The 16044-nt window shown below is 54.0% G+C and overlaps 3 protein-coding genes across 5 annotated transcripts; 1 reads left to right on the top strand and 2 right to left on the bottom strand.

Moving 5' to 3' along the window:
* Positions 1-527: 527 nt before the first annotated feature.
* Positions 528-4407, bottom strand: NSUN4 (NOP2/Sun RNA methyltransferase 4). Its single transcript, XM_069023326.1, has 6 exons — positions 4240-4407; positions 3144-3565; positions 2841-2995; positions 2520-2674; positions 1691-1815; positions 528-954 (listed from the first exon to the last, which is right to left on the bottom strand). Exons 1-6 carry the CDS (start codon positions 4399-4401, stop codon positions 681-683), a joined length of 1293 nt encoding a protein of 430 aa, XP_068879427.1. The 5' UTR covers positions 4402-4407; the 3' UTR covers positions 528-680.
* A 1815-nt stretch (positions 4408-6222) lies between these two features.
* UQCRH (ubiquinol-cytochrome c reductase hinge protein) lies at positions 6223-7352 on the bottom strand. Of its 2 annotated transcripts, XM_069023325.1 has the most exons (4): positions 7266-7352; positions 7159-7179; positions 6756-6917; positions 6223-6311 (listed from the first exon to the last, which is right to left on the bottom strand). In XM_069023325.1, the coding sequence occupies exons 1-4, from the start codon at positions 7287-7289 to the stop codon at positions 6279-6281; spliced, it is 240 nt and encodes a 79-aa protein (XP_068879426.1). In that variant the 5' UTR covers positions 7290-7352; the 3' UTR covers positions 6223-6278. The 2 variants fall into 2 exon arrangements, with proteins under 2 accessions (XP_068879426.1, XP_068879425.1); XM_069023324.1 differs by lacking the exons at positions 7159-7179; positions 7266-7352 and having other exon boundaries at positions 6756-7019.
* A 94-nt stretch (positions 7353-7446) lies between these two features.
* Positions 7447-16042, top strand: LRRC41 (leucine rich repeat containing 41). 2 transcript variants are annotated; one of them, XM_069023320.1, is made up of 10 exons: positions 7447-7733; positions 7819-7905; positions 8221-8291; positions 9054-10188; positions 10601-10846; positions 11721-11885; positions 12222-12320; positions 12807-12929; positions 13807-13882; positions 15097-16042. In XM_069023320.1, exons 1-10 carry the CDS (start codon positions 7607-7609, stop codon positions 15329-15331), a joined length of 2364 nt encoding a protein of 787 aa, XP_068879421.1. In that variant the 5' UTR covers positions 7447-7606; the 3' UTR covers positions 15332-16042. The 2 variants fall into 2 exon arrangements, with proteins under 2 accessions (XP_068879421.1, XP_068879422.1); XM_069023321.1 differs by lacking the exon at positions 7447-7733 and having other exon boundaries at positions 7900-7981.
* Positions 16043-16044: the final 2 nt, after the last annotated feature.

Here is a 16044-nt window from a genome sequence, read left to right as displayed (position 1 = left end):
ACTCCAGTAATCCTTCACTGAAGGTGGTGATTCTATAAACAAAGTCACTACTCAGAATCATACAAACACCTGCCTACTGGACATTAAATGGCATCTAGCATGGGAACATTCACACTTATCCACAGCCTTGCTAGATGTGAGGGATGGCAACAGTCGCTGGCCTCTCCACAGCACCAGATCTCCAGCATCCCAAGCACATTTCCAACCCCCCAGGAGGGGCACTCTTAGGAACCTCTGATTTCAGGACCTCAGGCTGCTCTCTCTGAAGGCAGGAGATAAGCAGAGACAGATGCAACTCATTTTTGCAGATGGTGAGATCCCGGACAGAAAGGCTGAGATCCCCAGATGGTGTTTGTTAACCCAAACCTGCTCATGTAGGATCAAAGCAGTCAGACAGGAGGGAGAGAGCAGGGCCGTTTATCCTGTCCCACACAGGCAGATAACTCGCTCCCTCTTATAAGACCTCTCTCTCTTTCCTAGATTAAACACCTCAGTCTCAAACAGATAAATATTCAGGAAACACCACAGCAGGTCTTTCTCATTTATTCCCCATGTCTACAGTAAAAAAGCAGACTTCCTTTGGGACATTTTAGAAAGAAAAATAAATATAAAGCAGTTCTGCTTTCCCTTAAAGATTGGGGTATTTCCTGACAGCAGATGGACAGAGTCTGTCGCCCCTTCTACATCCGACGTAATTTGCAGAAATACATCGGCCCAAAGTTGGCTGTGAGGTGAGGCAGGACAAGCTCCCCGAGCCGGCAGTCCGAGAAGAAGGAAAACGTGTCCTGGAAGAGCGTCCGGAAGTGGCTCAAGTCCTCAACGTGGACACTGATGTTGAACTGGGCTTCTGCAACGTCCAGCGCCCTCTCCACCACACACTCGTTCTGCAGCGGGGACAGGGAGCACGTGGAATACACCACCTCTCCTCCCGGCTTCGTGGCGAGGATCCCAGCCCTGCAGGCAAGGTGAACACATGCGTGGTCATGGGATGAGGAGGACTCTGTGGGACATGGGCATTCCCACCCACCGAAACTGGGAAGCCAACAGGGAACTCATAGGAAGTGACAGACAAACCCCCCTTGAACTCCACAGGCTTGGCAGTCTGGGTCACTGCAACATGAGGAGTGTTTTGGGCCAGGGCAATGAGTCAAACAGATACTTAAATTGATAAAGAATTTAACGTGGGAGAGATGCTGCTGGAGAGCAGCTGGAAGGTGTAATCCTGCAGTCACATTCAAAGGAACAGGATACACATACAGGGGAAGAAATTCTTGCAGTTCAAGTGCTGCCATGGGACTCTCTAATCTGTTTCCTTATTGCCACAGCACACAGTGACAAGCCGTGGCACCTTCCAGCACCCGCCATGTGCTGGGAGAAGCGGGCACTCAGGAATCCTCCAGGGTGCCAGGACCCAGGAGATCACCACCCAAAACAACTGCACCCATCCTGTTCCTTGGACCCTTCTCCCTATATCCTACAGCTACTGCTGGGGACAGCAGGACACGTGACCTGACCAGGAACACCTGCACTTTCTTACACTTACTGTGATTTGATGTGTTCCAACTATTGCCAGAAAACTACACGTGGTTTCCACATTTCCCAGTTGGGGACAGACAGAGTAAGAAGAGGTTTCAGTGCTGGAGAGCTGCTCCCAGCACCCGAGAAACACAACACAACCGAGCTCACTCACATCAGCAGCTGCAGCTGCAGCATGGGCAGCATCTGACGCTCCTTGGTTCGCCTCTTGTGGAAGATGTTGTTGTCCTCCTCCATGGCAGAGTGTCTGTCTGTCGTGCAGGGCACATCCACCAGCACCTGCAACAGCAGAGGTCCCACCTCAGACTCCTGCCCAGGTCAAGCTCAGCAAATCTCCTCATGCAGCCAGCCCCGTGCCCACCACCTCCACCCCTGCCAGCAGCTCTCAGTGCTCAAGCAGAGGTGTGCACCACACTGAACTGTAATCATCTGGCTGCTTTGGCATTTTGGGAATGTGCAAAAATGGTGGAAAACATCCTGCACTAACTCGTGTCCTCATTTGATGTCCCTGCTCTGCGTGTGTCCCTGGCAATGTTCCTGCAGCACACAGAGGCAGTGCTGCTGCAGCAACACCTCCCGGAGTACCCAACCCAGCCCCAGGAGTACCCAACCCAGCCTCTGGAACACCAAACCCAGCCTCTGGAACACCAAACCCAGCCCCTGGGGCTGGACATGGCTGAGAAGCCAGAATTATCTAATCTTCACATTTAGCCCCTTCCAGGTGATGGACAAGAACAAGATTTCTATGGGGGATTACACAGGCAAATAAAGGTACAAGTCTAGATGCACACATGTACCAGATCCTGCAGAAAGGGATATCAGGTGGAAATCCTACTCCTTATGTGGCTTGGCCTTCTCTCTTTCTCTGCATTTAAGATTATGGAAAACCACACAATTATACAGAAAGATAAGCTGCTGTCTTCCTCAAAAAGAGGAGGGAAGTGAATTGATGGGTTTATCTTCACTGGTTCCCAAACACCTACCTTATGGAAAGTGCCACCTTTCACCTGGTCCCAGTCCCTTCCGTCATAGGACGTGACACTCACAGTATCCCTGACTTCTTTGGGGACATAGCTATGGAGAATCTGGTACAGCCTCTTTGTCCGGGAAACGGAGACATCGTTGGCTGCCAGGTGCCCTGACAGGACAGAACAGGCACACTGGGAATGTCACTTTTGCAAAACCTCACCTGATTCCCAACTCTTGCACACAGAAATTATTAATGGTCAGACACGAATGGGCACAGCACACTGCTCCAGCCCTGTTTTACACACGGGAACAAGGGAATGCCCACCTGCACTCACCACAAATCCCAGTCTGCAGCAGAGCCAGAGTCTTCCCACCCGGAGCAGCACAGAGGTCAAGGACAAAGTCATCTGGCTGCACGTTGAGCGCCAGGACTGGCAGGAGAGATGCTGCATCCATGAGGTAATAGTCGAGGAGCCCCAGAGCATCTGGCCTGGAAATCATCAGTTTGCATAACAACAGCAAACATTGGAGGGGAAAAGAAAAGAAAAGAAAAGAGCAGTTGGAAATGAGGATGGGGACACATGGAAGGAGCCCCTGAGGCTGGCAAAGACGGGGCGGTCTGTCCAGGGGTGTCTCACCGTGCAGGGCGAAAGCGCGTGATGTCGCCCCTGGGGAAGGTGTAACACTTGATTTTGGAGCTGATGGAGGCACTAAACAGTGGCGATGTCTCTGCCTGTGTCATTATTTCTGCCTGCATCACAGTCCTGCCCTCACCAGAGCCCTCCTGGCACCCTCTGGCCACTTTCCCTGCAGCTCCAACCCGCTGCCATTGCTGCGCCTTTTGGGAGGCCTCAGAAATGAAATCGGTGGCGTTGAGCAGCTCCAGCTCTTGGGGAACGCGGTCAGCAGCAGCGAAGTTGTTGAGGAGGGCCCCGTACTTCTGCTCGCAGAGAAGCCCAGCACGGACCGAGGGCCACAGGGCCCCCAGGTGCAGGCTGTAGCTCGTGTCGAAGTGGTGCAGGGCCAGCCGCGTGGACGCGATGCGCGGGGCCGTGGCAGCCTTGTGGGGAAAAATAAGTGGTGTTAAAAGACAAAATACCTTGATATCTCAGTACCCAGCCCCTCCAGCCAGCCTTCGTGTTTTTCTGGGAGAATCCAGCACTGGGTTCTGTGCTGCCAGAAGTCCATGGGGCCTTTCTGGAGTGTGAGTGTGACAGGACCAGAGGGAATGGCATGAATCTGTGACAGGGGGGCTTAAGCTGGGTAACAGGAAAAGGCTTTTCACCCACGGGGTGGCTGGGCACTGAAAGAGGCTCCCCAGGGAAGTGGTCAGAGCACCGAGCCTGTCTGAGTTCAAGACGCATTTGGACAATGCTCTCAGGCACAGGGTGGGATTGCTGGGGCGTCCTGCGCAGAGCCGGGAGTTGCACACCATGATCCTGATGCATCCCTTCGAACTCAGCATATTCGGTGATTCCAGGATTCTGGGAATGGCCGAATGGGGTCGGGGCCCTGGGTGGGCACGGCTGCACACAGAGCGGCGGCACGGGGAGCAGCGAGAGGTGAAATGGGGGGCTTAGAGGGGGATTTGCAGTGGGGTGCGAAAGGGTTAGTGGAGAACAAAGCGGGGTGAGAGCAGCGCCGTGGGGTGCGAAAGGGTTAGTGGAGAACAAAGCGGGGTGAGAGCAGCGCCGTGGGGTGCGGGTGCTCTGGTCTCGGCCCGGCCTCGCTCACCCACTTCTCCTTGTGCCGGTGCCGGCGCGGCCCCGCTCCCAGTATCGCTCCCGGTGCCGCTCCCGGTGCCGCTCCCGGTGCCGCTCCCGGTGCCGCTCCCGGTGCCGTTCCCCGCCGCAGCAGCGCGGCCACCGCCCGCCCGCGCCCGCCCAGCGCCGCCATGGCCGCGGTGCCTTCCGGGGCGGGACCGGGGAGCGCTCGGGGCTCCGGGCCGCAAAGGGCTCCGGGCTGCACAGGGCTCCGGGCTGCACGGGGCTCCGGGCTGCTCGGGGCTCCGGGCTGCACAGGGCTCCGGGCCGCAAAGGGCTCCGGGCTGCAAGGGGCTCCGGGCTGCTCGGGGCTCCGGGCTGCAAAGGGCTCCGGGCTGCACAGGGCTCCGGGCTGCACAGGGCTCCGGGCTGCAAGGGGCTCCGGGCTGCAAGGGGCTCCGGGCTGCTCGGGGCTCCGGGCTGCTCGGGGCTCCGGGCTGCACGGGGCTCCGGGCTGCTCGGGGCTCCGGGCTGCACGGGGCTCCGGGCCGCAAAGGGCTCCGGGCTGCAAGGGGCTCCGGGCTGCAAGGGGCTCCGGGCTGCTCGGGGCTCCGGGCTGCAAAGGGCTCCGGGCTGCAAAGGGCTCCGGGCTGCAAGGGGCTCCGGGCTGCAAGGGGCTCCGGGCTGCTCGGGGCTCCGGGCTGCAAAGGGCTCCGGGCTGCTCGGGGCTCCGGGCTGCTCGGGGCTCCGGGCTGCAAAGGGCTCCGGGCTGCACGGGGCTCCGGGCTGCTCGGGGCTCCGGGCTGCAAAGGGCTCCGGGCCGCAAAGGGCTCCGGGCTGCTCGGGGCTCCGGGCTGCACAGGGCTCCGGGCTGCAAGGGGCTCCGGGGCTCAGGGCGCGTGTCCGTGCCCGCGGCGCGGGGATGAACTGAATGGCCTTTAAGGTCCCTTCCAACCTAAACGTCCTGTGATTGCTGAGCTGGGCTTGGGCATCAGCTGCTGAAAAGGGTCCGGCAACAAACGCGCTGTGCAGCAGAAACGCACAGGCACAGCTGGACCCTGCCCTGTGCCACAGGAGAAAAAAAACACACACACCAAAACCTGCTGGAATTTACATGGTACACTTACCCTAATAAAAGTCTGAAATCCATCAGCAAAAGGACCATGAACCAGTACATGGATAAAGAACAGCCAAATTTATAAGGTGGTGGCCTTCATTCCACTTTGAAGAATAGCCAAGAAATTTTCTACCCCGTGAGATAACCCTTGTTTTCCTCCTACTAAACATTCTCTCTCACGAAAGGAGCAGGCAGAGCACGGACAAGACAGTTCCAGGTGAGAAGAACGGGCTGGTAACTCACACAGAAAGCCTTCAGCTCCCCCCGGTGACCCTGACCGGGCTTTGAGCAGGTGAACCACCCACATGCACCTCCACAGGCACGGGGTTGGTTTCCTGGGCAAGAGGGCAGAGCTGGCTGCTGCCAGGACGCTCTTCCAGCCGCTGGCAGCAGCAGGGGACAGTGAGGGACAGGTGACAGCTTTCCGCTGAGGGTGGGGAGAACTTTTCTCTCCTAGAAAAGGGTCACTCCCTTCAGCCTAACTTAGTCAGAACATACTGTTTGAACAACACTGGTCTTGAGGGGCTTGGAAATAACCTTTGTGGCTCCAACAGACAAATTCTTCCCCATGGGACTGGCCTGTAGCAACTGTCCATCACAGCAGCACAAAAAGGATATTCCCACAGGTGAGGAAAACTCTCCCGCCTTTACCTGGGTTCTGACACCCAGCAATTTCATCTTAACCCAGTACGAGTCAAGCACAAGAACTAGGAAATAAACACAGGGCACTTCCACAGGAACTCCCAACGTTTAATATGGAAAATTACAGAACATCAACACGTTTGTGGTTTTTTGCACGGCTGCACATCTTCCAGGAGCACAGAGGCAGTGACAGGCTGCCAGGAAGCCGTTTCGTTCATGCTCAGCATGGAGGATGGACTGCAGGAAGCAGAACTGTGATCCAGGAACCACTGGCACTGGCTGTGGAAGCAGATGGACAACTATGCCTTCCTTCACTTCAGCTTACTGAAAAGCTTGTGAGCAACCTGCAAAGAGAGAGAGCCCTCAGTAACTCATGGGTTAGGGATGGAAATCAGCAGGGTGTCACCACCAGCCTCTTGGTTTTCTGGGCCACCAATGCACACATCCTTACAGCCCCTGGCTCTTGTTCTGCAACAAGTCATTCAAAAAAGTTATTGAGATGCCTTGGAAAGCTTCAGCTCAGGTTAAAAAGGTTTAACTGCAGAATGGCAAATACAAGACTGAAACAGCTGAGTGATTTACCGCGCACAAGCAATGGGTTTGAGTTACTTAACTGCGTAATAACATACCGAACCCCAGCTAGATCTGTTGTAACAAGGAGGAACCCAACAATAAACAAGAAAAAGCGACTGGACAACTACCACAGCTCACGCTCGACCTGGCAGCGCTGTCAGCAGCGTGGCTGAAGGCAGCTCTGCTCACAGCCGCAGCAGGGACGCTGCACTTACACAGTGGTCCCTGGCGTGCAGGAAGTCGAAGAGCTCCTCTGTGCACTGCTCCTCTGACTCGGAGCGGGAGGACACCCGCGCGTCACACAGCTCCAGCCGCTCCCGCGCCTTCACGCATTTCTCCGTCTGCTCGCAGTGCTCCCGCACCGTGGTCAGCGGGTCCTGCGGACACGGGGCTGCGGTGAGCACAGGGACACCCGCGCACGCCGCTTCCCCCGAGCCCCAGCGCTTTGAGAGGGAGCCGCGCATCCGCACCGCGCATCCACCCGGCCTCCCCACGGAGCTCTGGGTCGCCGGCACAGCGCGGCCCGGCCCGAGCCCCCCGAGCCCGTTAGTCGGTGCTGACGGCCCCGGGCAGCCGCTCCTGGCAGCTGCGAGTCCCCGCCGCGGCTCCCCGTCTTACCACGAGCTCTTCCTCTTCCTCCTGCAGAAAGAAAAGAGAGCACAGCGTTACCGCCCGCCTGCCCGTCCCGGTGGTCCCGTGCGGGCCCGGTGCCGCCCCGCGCTCACCTCGGGCTCCCCGCGCTGCCCCATCGCGCTCCCGCCGCACAGAAGGACTCGCCAGGGTCACCCGCCGGAAGCGCCGCTGCCCGCGCCGGAAGCGGAAGCGCCCCTCCGCAGGGCGGTGCTTCGCCCCTGGGCGCGGCCCTTCCAAACATGGCAGCCGGGAGCGGCCGCGCGTGTAGCCGCGCCAAGATGGGCATTGCTGCGCTCCCTGCCTTTCCTCTCCCTTCTTCTTGTGTGTCTCGGCCTCGGAGCTGGCTCTGCCTGGCTGCCGCCGCCGGTCTCTCCGGTGCCGCTGCTCGACGCGACCTCCCCAACATGGCCGCTCGCTCCCGCCGCCTCCCAAGATGGCGGCGCGGTGCGGGCGGTCGGTGCCCGAGGCGGCCATGGCGGCGGAGCGGCCGCGCAGCCTGTTCGCGCTGAGCGCGGCCGCCGTGAGCCGCAGCATGGCCGCCCTGGAGCGGGACGTCTGGGGTAAGGCGCGGGCGGCGCGGGGCGGCGGGGCGCGGGGTCCGGGCCTGCCCGCACCCTGCCGCCCTCTCCCTCTGGCTCTCCACAGCGCTGCCCGGGCACCTCCTGCGGGGGCTCCTGCCGCTCCTCACTGTCTTCCATCTCGAGCGGGCCGAGGACGCCGCGCGGAGAGCAGGTGACACCGGCGGGGACGGCGACGAACCCGTGGGGACACCCCTGGGCGGGAGGGACGAGCCCCTCAAACTGATGGGGTGAGAAACTGGGGAGATGCTTCCAAACCTGGCGGGAGGAGCCCCAGGGACCCTCAGCTGGAGAGAGGAGCTCCTCTAGGCTGGAAATGGGAGCCCTTAGGCAGAGGGGTCCCAGGGACACCGCCCTGCATCCCACACCCGGCCAGGGTCTGCGGCTGTGCCTCCGGCACCCCAGCAAGCCCCGGAGCAGGACACTGGGAGAGGGGTGAAAGCGCCCGGTTGATGATTGTTCCCCCCAGGTGTCTCGACACAGCCCATCTGGCGCAAGCTGTGGGACGATGTGATGAAAACCAGGCCGCCCAACTCGGAGGTGAGGAAATGCTCTGGTGGGAGAAGGGGCTCGACACGGGTGCCCTGTTTCTGCTGTTTTCCATGAGGTTTTGTTTCTGGCTGCCTCCAAGCAATCCTGGCGCCTGTTTATGTGTTCATAGAGCTCTGGACCGAGGTGTGATTCTGGTAATACAAACATTTTGTGAAACAGGGTTCATGAAGGAAGTGTAGTGCACAGCCACACCCTTCATCTCCCCACAGTGAGTTTGTGAAAAGAGCAAATCTGTCTTCAGAGATTATCAGTGAAACAGAGGATAAAACCAGTATCTTATATCATGTTTACACCTATGCTGGCAAAAAAAAAATAAGCTGATGTCTTAGAAAGCATGAGAAAAATGAAGAAGACTGAGTTTGGAGAATGGTTTTATGTAGAAAAAATGAAGCAGCTTCATTGCTTCATCATCTTAAAAGAATTATTAACAGACAACTTAATGACAGCCGGTAAAATAGGTGCTCTGGAAGAAAATTGCTGGTGACGTGGTTTTTAATAGGCAGAATAATGGCCCAGCTCCAAACCAGTGAGTGTTTAAATTAGGCCAGAAGGAGGATGAAGGGAGCAATGGGATTCACTCAGGTTTTCAAGGAATACACTGAGGAAGGATGCTGAGAACTGGAGAGGTGGTCCCAGTGGAGCTAACAGGAGGGGTGACACCAGGTTAGCATACAGCAATAATTTTACTTTAAAAGAATGAGAAAAATGGATTCTGACTTTCTCTTCCTACACCCTGTTGTTCTATTGCAGAGCATAACCTGCTGGAGGAAGAAGTTCCTTGAAACGTTCTTCTCCAACGTCCTCCACGGTGTCTTGGACGTTTCCTCTGACTGGCGCCTCAACGACCGTCACTTTTCGCCACTGCTCCACAGCTCCCCGCACGTTTCCCAGCTCACCCTCTGCAACATGCTCCAGGGGGCCGTGGAACTCACTGCCGAGAACAACCACAAGGTCCTTGAAAACCTGGCTGGCTCCCTGCAGATCCTGAAGTTCCAGCACCTCCTCTCCTGCGACCAGTCTGTCAGGCACTCGCTGGTTTTGCTCCTTCACCGGCTGATCCACCACGGCTCTGTCAGCCAGGTGTCCATGTGTTCCTGGCCTGTTCCTGACACGGTTCTTCTTGTTCTCATCTTGAGCATGAGCGCTGGGTTTTGGCGCTCGGGAAATGCCGTCGCCTATCACGGCAGCCCGTGTGGCCTTTGCAGAGAGGAGGACAAAGCCCAAAGCCAGGAGTCAGCACAGGAGGGAGCAGAGAGGGGCTGTACTGCTGAGCGGGAGGGGAGCAGTGGTGAGGACCAGAAGGGATCCCCAGAAGAGGCTGAAGCTCACATGAACTCTGTCCTCTCTGGCCCCAGAAATCCTCCCAGCTGGCAAAACCCAGCGTGTGAGGAGACAAGCAGCGAGGTGCCCTGTGACCACACCAACATTCAGGGTGGATCTTCCCCTTGTTCCAGCTCAGAGCAGCTGTCCTGTCACCCTGTTCCTCAAAAGACACGCAGACGGCTGAAACCTGCAGTGGGGAGGAAACGTCGCTGCCTCAGACGGAGCAGGGGACACTATGCTGACCCAGAAGATCTGTATGATTTTGTTTTTACTGTTGCTAGAGAGGATAATTCAGGGTTACTGGACAAAAGCAGGACCACAGAGGGAGAGAACACTGAGAACTGGACTAGTTCCTCCCCAGGATCTCCATGCACTAGCCATGCAGGCTGTAAGAAAAGAGGAGGATCTGCTGGAATCTTTTCTCTGAAAGCTGCTCACCGCTTCCGAAGTGTCTCCACACTGGAATTGTTCTCCATTCCTTTGACTGGGGAGACATGTCGGGCTCTGAGTAACCTGCTGAGCTCCTGGGTGTCTTTAGAAAACCTCATTCTGTCTTACAATGGTCAGTGCTGTGAATAGGGCATTTCCTTCCAGCGCTGTTCTAATGGTCTGGCTTACTGCTCGGGTTTACCCTGGTTTAATTTTCACTGGAAGGGGAATTTTAGGAGTAATGGTGCCCCATCTTGAGAAAGGTGTTGGGTGAGATGTTTAATGAGTGTGAGGACTTGAGGGAGAGAATGGGATTCCTCTGCCCCAGAACAGCCTCTGGCTTTGTGCTTAAACGCCCTTCAGAGCGGGCAGAGGGAAGAGCCAGATCTCCATCTCCCACACACACAGTGTAGCTTAAGGATGCGTGGATAAAGCAGTGTGTGAGTTTAGCCTTAGACTCGGGCTGCCATCGCTGCGGCCCCATCTCTGCGTGTCGGTGTCTGTACGCACACAGCTGATACTTTTCTGTACAAATGCTGTTCCAGGCCTGCATGCCAACATCTCCTGCATCCTCTCCGGGCTCCGAGCCCTGTCCCGCCACCCGGAATGCCGCTTCCGCGTGCTGCGCGTGAGCGACATGTTCTCCCACATGCCTTGCATGGAGCTCGTTCGCTGCGTCCTGAGCGCCCTTCCCCAGCTCCACACGCTCTCGGTCAGCTTCGACCTCAAAAACCATCTGGAAGGCAGCAGGCCGGAGGAGAGTCCAAGCTGCAGCGAGGCAGAAATCCCAGGTAGGAACCATCATTCTGAAAGATGGCCAGGACTTGCCAGGCAGGTAGAGCTGCAAAGGCTTGGTACATGCTTCACTACACTATTATGGTGGTTTGTTATTAGGCAATTACAGCCTCACCTTTCTGATTTAGTTGTTGTTACAGTTTGTCACTTCCAGTCTGAGGTGTTCTGTGGAGCCGGAATCTTGGTGAAAATGTTTTATTGCTGTATCCCAGCCTGCTGCAAGAGCAGCTCTGTACAGGGCCAGTCATAACCTGCTACCTGTGATTGTCCATGGGAGCCTATCCCACCAGATCTGTAAATTGATTGGGAGCTTCCACTTTGTCCATCCCCTTAACTGTGAGGCTGTAAGCCTTAGACACACCCTTAAGCAGAGGGAAAGCATCCTTTGATCATCACAGTACCACAGGGGATGGCAAAGCACTGCCCAAGCCTTTGGATTACAGCCTGGGAGCTACAGCAGTGTGTGCTCAGCTCACAGGTCTCCCATCTCCCTTATTAGCCCTTGAATTGCCAGAAAAGCAGTGAGCAAAGCCTGAGCGAGTTTGGAGTGGAGTCAGGAAAGACCTGTGCTCTGGGAAGGCACTGACTGGTTTGTGCATTAAAGGGTGACCTTTTCTCAAGCACTGTTGAGCACAGTAGAAATTGGTGGCCCTGTGGTCTGGCAGGAATCCTGAATGACCTGTAAGTGACTGACATCACCCCAGGTCTGAGTTGCCTGAGCTTCTCAGGGCAGGGCACATTGCATAGGCAATTTCTACCAACCTAAAGGACAGTGGTGTTGGGCAGACAGGCTTTCTGCTTGCTTTACGACCAGCTACACTGAAGATTGCTCTGGAGTGCCTAACTATTTCATTGTTTTTCTTCCCTTAGAAAGCTGCCTGGAGGTGCTGGAGATCCGATTCCCCAGGGAACCTCTGCACACCGCATTCCTGCTGCCAGTGCTCAAGGCATCCAAGTCCCTCCAGCAGCTGTCCCTTGACAGTGCCACACTGCCCTGCCCCCAGGAGCTCGGGCTCCTTTTGGAGGTGCTCAGAGGTACTCTGCTAACCCATGGGCAGCATCACTGGGCACACACAGTGTGGCTTCCATGCTGTGGTCTTCCATCCTCTAGCATGAAGGCAGCTTAGGTGGGTCCATTTCTTCAGTGTGGACATCACTGAAATCTCCCAAGAAAAGGAAATGGGTGTCAGCCATCCCATATGCCGTGCTGTGTGGATGATCCTGCACAGCATAATGGTTCCTTTTTAATTATCCACAATCCAGCACAAATTACCCACAGTCTAAGCCAGTTTCTGGGTGTTAGCAGGTAGCTGGGTTAGGGTCTTTTTATCCCAAGGATGTGCAGTACCTGAGAATTTGTTTTTGTTTTAGAGCGTACTCCAAATTTGAAGAAACTGAGCTTTCATGATGTGAACCTGGCTGAGCACCAGAGAGAAGTTCTGCTTTTGCTTCAGGATCCCGGCCTGCAAGGTACAGCCAACTCCTGGGTGCTGTTGCTTGGAAAAGTCCTGCCGGTGGCTGCTTTTGGGTGGCTGACATTTAAGGGGGGGATCTTGGGATGTGTAAGGTTTAGCCAAATGTCACAGTCCCTGGAGCAGATCTGCAGGTGTTGTCAGAGTGGGAACGTGCCTGGTTCTTTGTGCCAGTGGAGCAGAGGAGCTGCTGGGTGGCTGGCAAATGCTGCAGGGAAGAATCCGTAGTCTCAGCTATAAAACAAAAGATTTTTAACCTGCAGAGCACATCAGCCTTTAACTGGGTGAGCTGGCAGAGCCACTGGCCTGGGTGTGATCTCTGCTCTCTGCCTGACACAGCAGAAGTGCTGTTATATGCAATCCACTGCTGGGGGAGCTTTGCTTTTGCATGTGGATTAGGGGCTGGAGCTGTCTGCAGAAAGTAATCATGGAATAATGAAGCACAAGGAGTACTCATACGTACTGTAAATGCATTTCTTCATAGAAATCACGTTTTCCTTCTGCCGGCTGTTTGAAAGCTCTACTGCTGGGTTTTTGTCAGAAATAATCAATACAGTGAAAAGAAATTCATCGCTGAAGAGCCTCAAACTGCCCGGGAACCGCCTTGGTGGGTACTGGGAGTGTTGCTGTGGGGCCTCAGAGCAGCTCTCTTGGAGGGAACTTCGGGGCTGGAGTCGGGACCTTTGAGAGTGCTGAACTTACCACATGCAGGAACAGAGTGGATTTAGTTCACAAAATAAGGAGCACTGGATCCCTTTTTTAAAGGCAGAATTTCAGTTGCATTCAGCAATGTACCAAGGGCCCAGGTAGTGTGCAGGAATTATAGCTGCTTTTCTCTGCAGCAAAAGCAAGTTCCAGCAGGTCTCCAGATTTGACTGAACACTGATCTGGTTCAGACTGTAACAGGAACAGATCCAGCAGTAGATGCACTGCCTCTGATTCAGAGGCACAGATTTTGCCCAAGTTTGGGCAATTTGTGTCTTAACAGTTGTTGGCAGCCACTGGAGGGATGAGAACAAGTAAAGAAGTAGTTTGTGTCAAAGAAGTGGAATTAACTTACAGAAATGATAGGCTTTTTGGATCACAGGCCAAGCAGAAATGTTTGAGAAATTAATTTCAGATAAATCTAGAGTATTGGTTCCTGTTCTTTTAATGAAGTAAAACAGGAAAGCTTGGAATAACCTGAATACACATAATTTCTAAAAAAAAAGCTGCATCTGGACTTCTCAAACAAAACCAGGATTTTTCTAGGGAAACAAACTGCCCTGTCAGCAAATGCTTTCATTGCCTGGAACACTGCTCAGGGGGATGCACTCACTTGCTGCCGCTGAGGGGAACAAACTGAAGGTGCAGAGGTGGCCCCTTTTTGTTCCAATCACATGTTTACAGACTCCTTTTTTGCCCTACAATCCCAGCCCTATGGCCACTTAAATTTTAAGACAGTTTCCTATTTGCATCTAATAGGTGCATTTCTCCCCTTTCAGGGAATCAGAGGCTGGTTGCCCTTGCAGACATTTTCTCTGAAGATTCCTCCTCTTCTCTCTGCCAGCTGGATGTCAGGTATGCTGCTACTCTAAACACTGCATTTCTTGTTATTGGAGGGAGAGAGCTGAACTGGGCTCTGACAGCAGGAGAACCTGAGCATGGCTTTGTTCCTTCCTTGAGGGAATGTATGCCCAAGAAAAGCTTAGAGAATACTGCAATGGGCACATACAACCTCAAGGGAGCTCCAGGATCTCTGAGACATTTCACCTTTATAAGGAGTCAGGCTCCATCTTTAAAGCAGCTTTGGTTTGCTGCTTCCTTGGGATTCACCTGCAGGCCCTCCCTGAGCTGTAGTTAGGACTAACTTGCCTACATACTTTTATTCTTGGGCATCAGTGTGAACAGCTCTATTCCCACTGCCCCTTCTTAGCAAGGGAATGCTGTCACTGTTCCTGGCAGATCCTGAGAGTGCCTCTGCATTCCTTTCCTCATCTTTGGGCTTAAGTCAGAACTGCTGCTCTCTTCTTGATCCTGAATGACCACACAGACAGGCAGTAACCTTCATGAAGCACATGGGGGTGGCATTTCTGCAATACTAACAACGGCTTTGCTTGATTCTGCCCCTTCTTTACATCCTAATGGGTCAGGTTGCTCAGAGTACACAGGCTTGCCAATTTATGTAACCATGGCCACACTCCTTCAGCAGGCTTGAAGCTTAATTGTTACTGTGCCTCTGACAAGACTTCAGTCCAGCATGCAACTTGCTATTTACTTACACATCTCTGCATGGGAATTGACCTTTTAATGTCCCAGAAATACCAGGACCTGACACATGCCCTTCAGATTTTCTCAGCAGGAAGAGAGAAATGATCACTTACTGCTGAGTCTTGCACTGGGACTGGTCGGTTGGGCCAGGCCCCTTGGTCCGGGCAGTTGACAGCTGCTGTGAGTCTGAAATGCTCCTGGTACTGCACAGGCAGCAGCTTGGGTCCAGCAACATTTTAAGGCCACAACCAGGTCTACTTAAGTGAGTAGTAGGAGGTCTGGATAATGAGTTTAACTTGGCCATTGTTACCACCTTGGTTTAAAAAAGTTTCCAGCCCTTCATACTCAGTTTTGTTTTTTATAAGAAACACTCACACTTTGTACTGCTGAAGGAAGATGCATTTTGCCTTGAAACATCCTCAGGTACTTGCACAGGCAGTTACTAGAAGGAACAGTAATTTAAACTGCTCAAATTATAGCCTAGACTCTTATGGCTTTCTTTTTCTTCTTCTTTCCCTGGAAAGCTCAAACTGCATCAAACCCGATGGGCTGCTGGAGTTCACAAAGAAGCTGGAAGGCCACATCCAGCAGAGAGGGGGACAGATTCCATTCACACACCTCCGCCTCTTCCAAAATTGGCTGGACCAGGATGCAGAAACAGCCCAGGAGGCGCTGCGGCGTCTCAAAGCCCTGTGCAGTGTAGTCAATGACTCGTGGGACTCCTCCCAGGCCTTCGCTGACTACATCAGTGTCATGTGAGGGACACAGGAGCAGGAGAAACCCATGAGCTTGAATGAAGCAATTCTGATTTCACAGCACAGGTGGAGGTTTCTTCCCCAGTTCAAGCAGTACAGAGTTGTTCTTTTCACTTTGGTGTTCATTTGAAGAAGGGGTGTGACACTGACATGCCACACCAGACCACGTGGGCCAACAGCTCTATTTCCAGGTGATCTAACCCTTACCATCTTTTTGAGTATTTTAAGTGGGACATTCATCAAATGAGCGTCTGAACAAATAGTTGTTTATGTCATTGGGTGTTGTGACAAATTTCATGTTGTTTCAGCTAATGCCTCACCAATAACCATCTCCAGCATGGGAGAGACTCAAAAGCCATTGGGTTGTGGTCCTTGGAAACCAGGTCTAGGTGATCTTGTTTTTGAGGAGGGGTATTGGACAGTATCACCTGACATCCCTTCCACCTTCATTATTCTGTGATCTGTGAATCTCATGTGAAGAACTCCTTCCTCTACTTAAAGGGAGTAGAAAACAAGTAACAAAGCCCCCAGCCTTGACCTTTTCCATTTGGAAAGTTGTACTTTATACCAAAAAAGTTCTTTATGTACCAAGTAGCTTGCTGTTTATTTGCAGTCACACTGCCCTTTTCCAGTGTCTGCAGTCATTTTACAGAGGTTTTGAAGAGTTTGTTATTTTGTAACATTTTTATAATAAAATTATAATTAAGACCCATAATG

This window comes from Aphelocoma coerulescens, chromosome 8, assembly GCF_041296385.1.
Source record: "Aphelocoma coerulescens isolate FSJ_1873_10779 chromosome 8, UR_Acoe_1.0, whole genome shotgun sequence".
Taxonomy (NCBI): Eukaryota; Metazoa; Chordata; class Aves; order Passeriformes; family Corvidae; genus Aphelocoma; species Aphelocoma coerulescens.
Note: the sequence above shows the minus strand (reverse complement) of the source record. Positions and strands in the feature narration are given on the sequence as shown.

Bases quoted from the DNA above. Each gene is read 5' to 3' on its own strand.
- NSUN4 (XM_069023326.1), bottom strand. From the start codon at position 4,401: ATGGCGGCGCTGGGCGGGCGCGGGCGGGCGGTGGCCGCGCTGCTGCGG. The intron at 3,566-4,239 runs GTGAGCGAGGCC...TTTCCCCACAAG, and splicing joins ACCGGCACAAGGAGAAGTGG to GCTGCCACGGCCCCGCGCAT. The intron at 2,675-2,840 runs GTGAGTGCAGGT...CTGTCCTGTCAG, and splicing joins GCTGCAGACTGGGATTTGTG to GGCACCTGGCAGCCAACGAT.
- LRRC41 (XM_069023320.1), top strand. From the start codon at position 7,607: ATGGCGGCGCGGTGCGGGCGGTCGGTGCCCGAGGCGGCCATGGCGGCG. The intron at 8,292-9,053 runs GTGAGGAAATGC...GTTCTATTGCAG, and splicing joins CCAGGCCGCCCAACTCGGAG to AGCATAACCTGCTGGAGGAA. The intron at 12,930-13,806 runs GTGGGTACTGGG...CTCCCCTTTCAG, and splicing joins ACTGCCCGGGAACCGCCTTG to GGAATCAGAGGCTGGTTGCC.
- UQCRH (XM_069023324.1), bottom strand. From the start codon at position 7,004: ATGCGCGGCTCCCTCTCAAAGCGCTGGGGCTCGGGGGAAGCGGCGTGC. The intron at 6,312-6,755 runs GTAAGTGCAGCG...CTCTCTTTGCAG, and splicing joins TGCACGCCAGGGACCACTGT to GTTGCTCACAAGCTTTTCAG.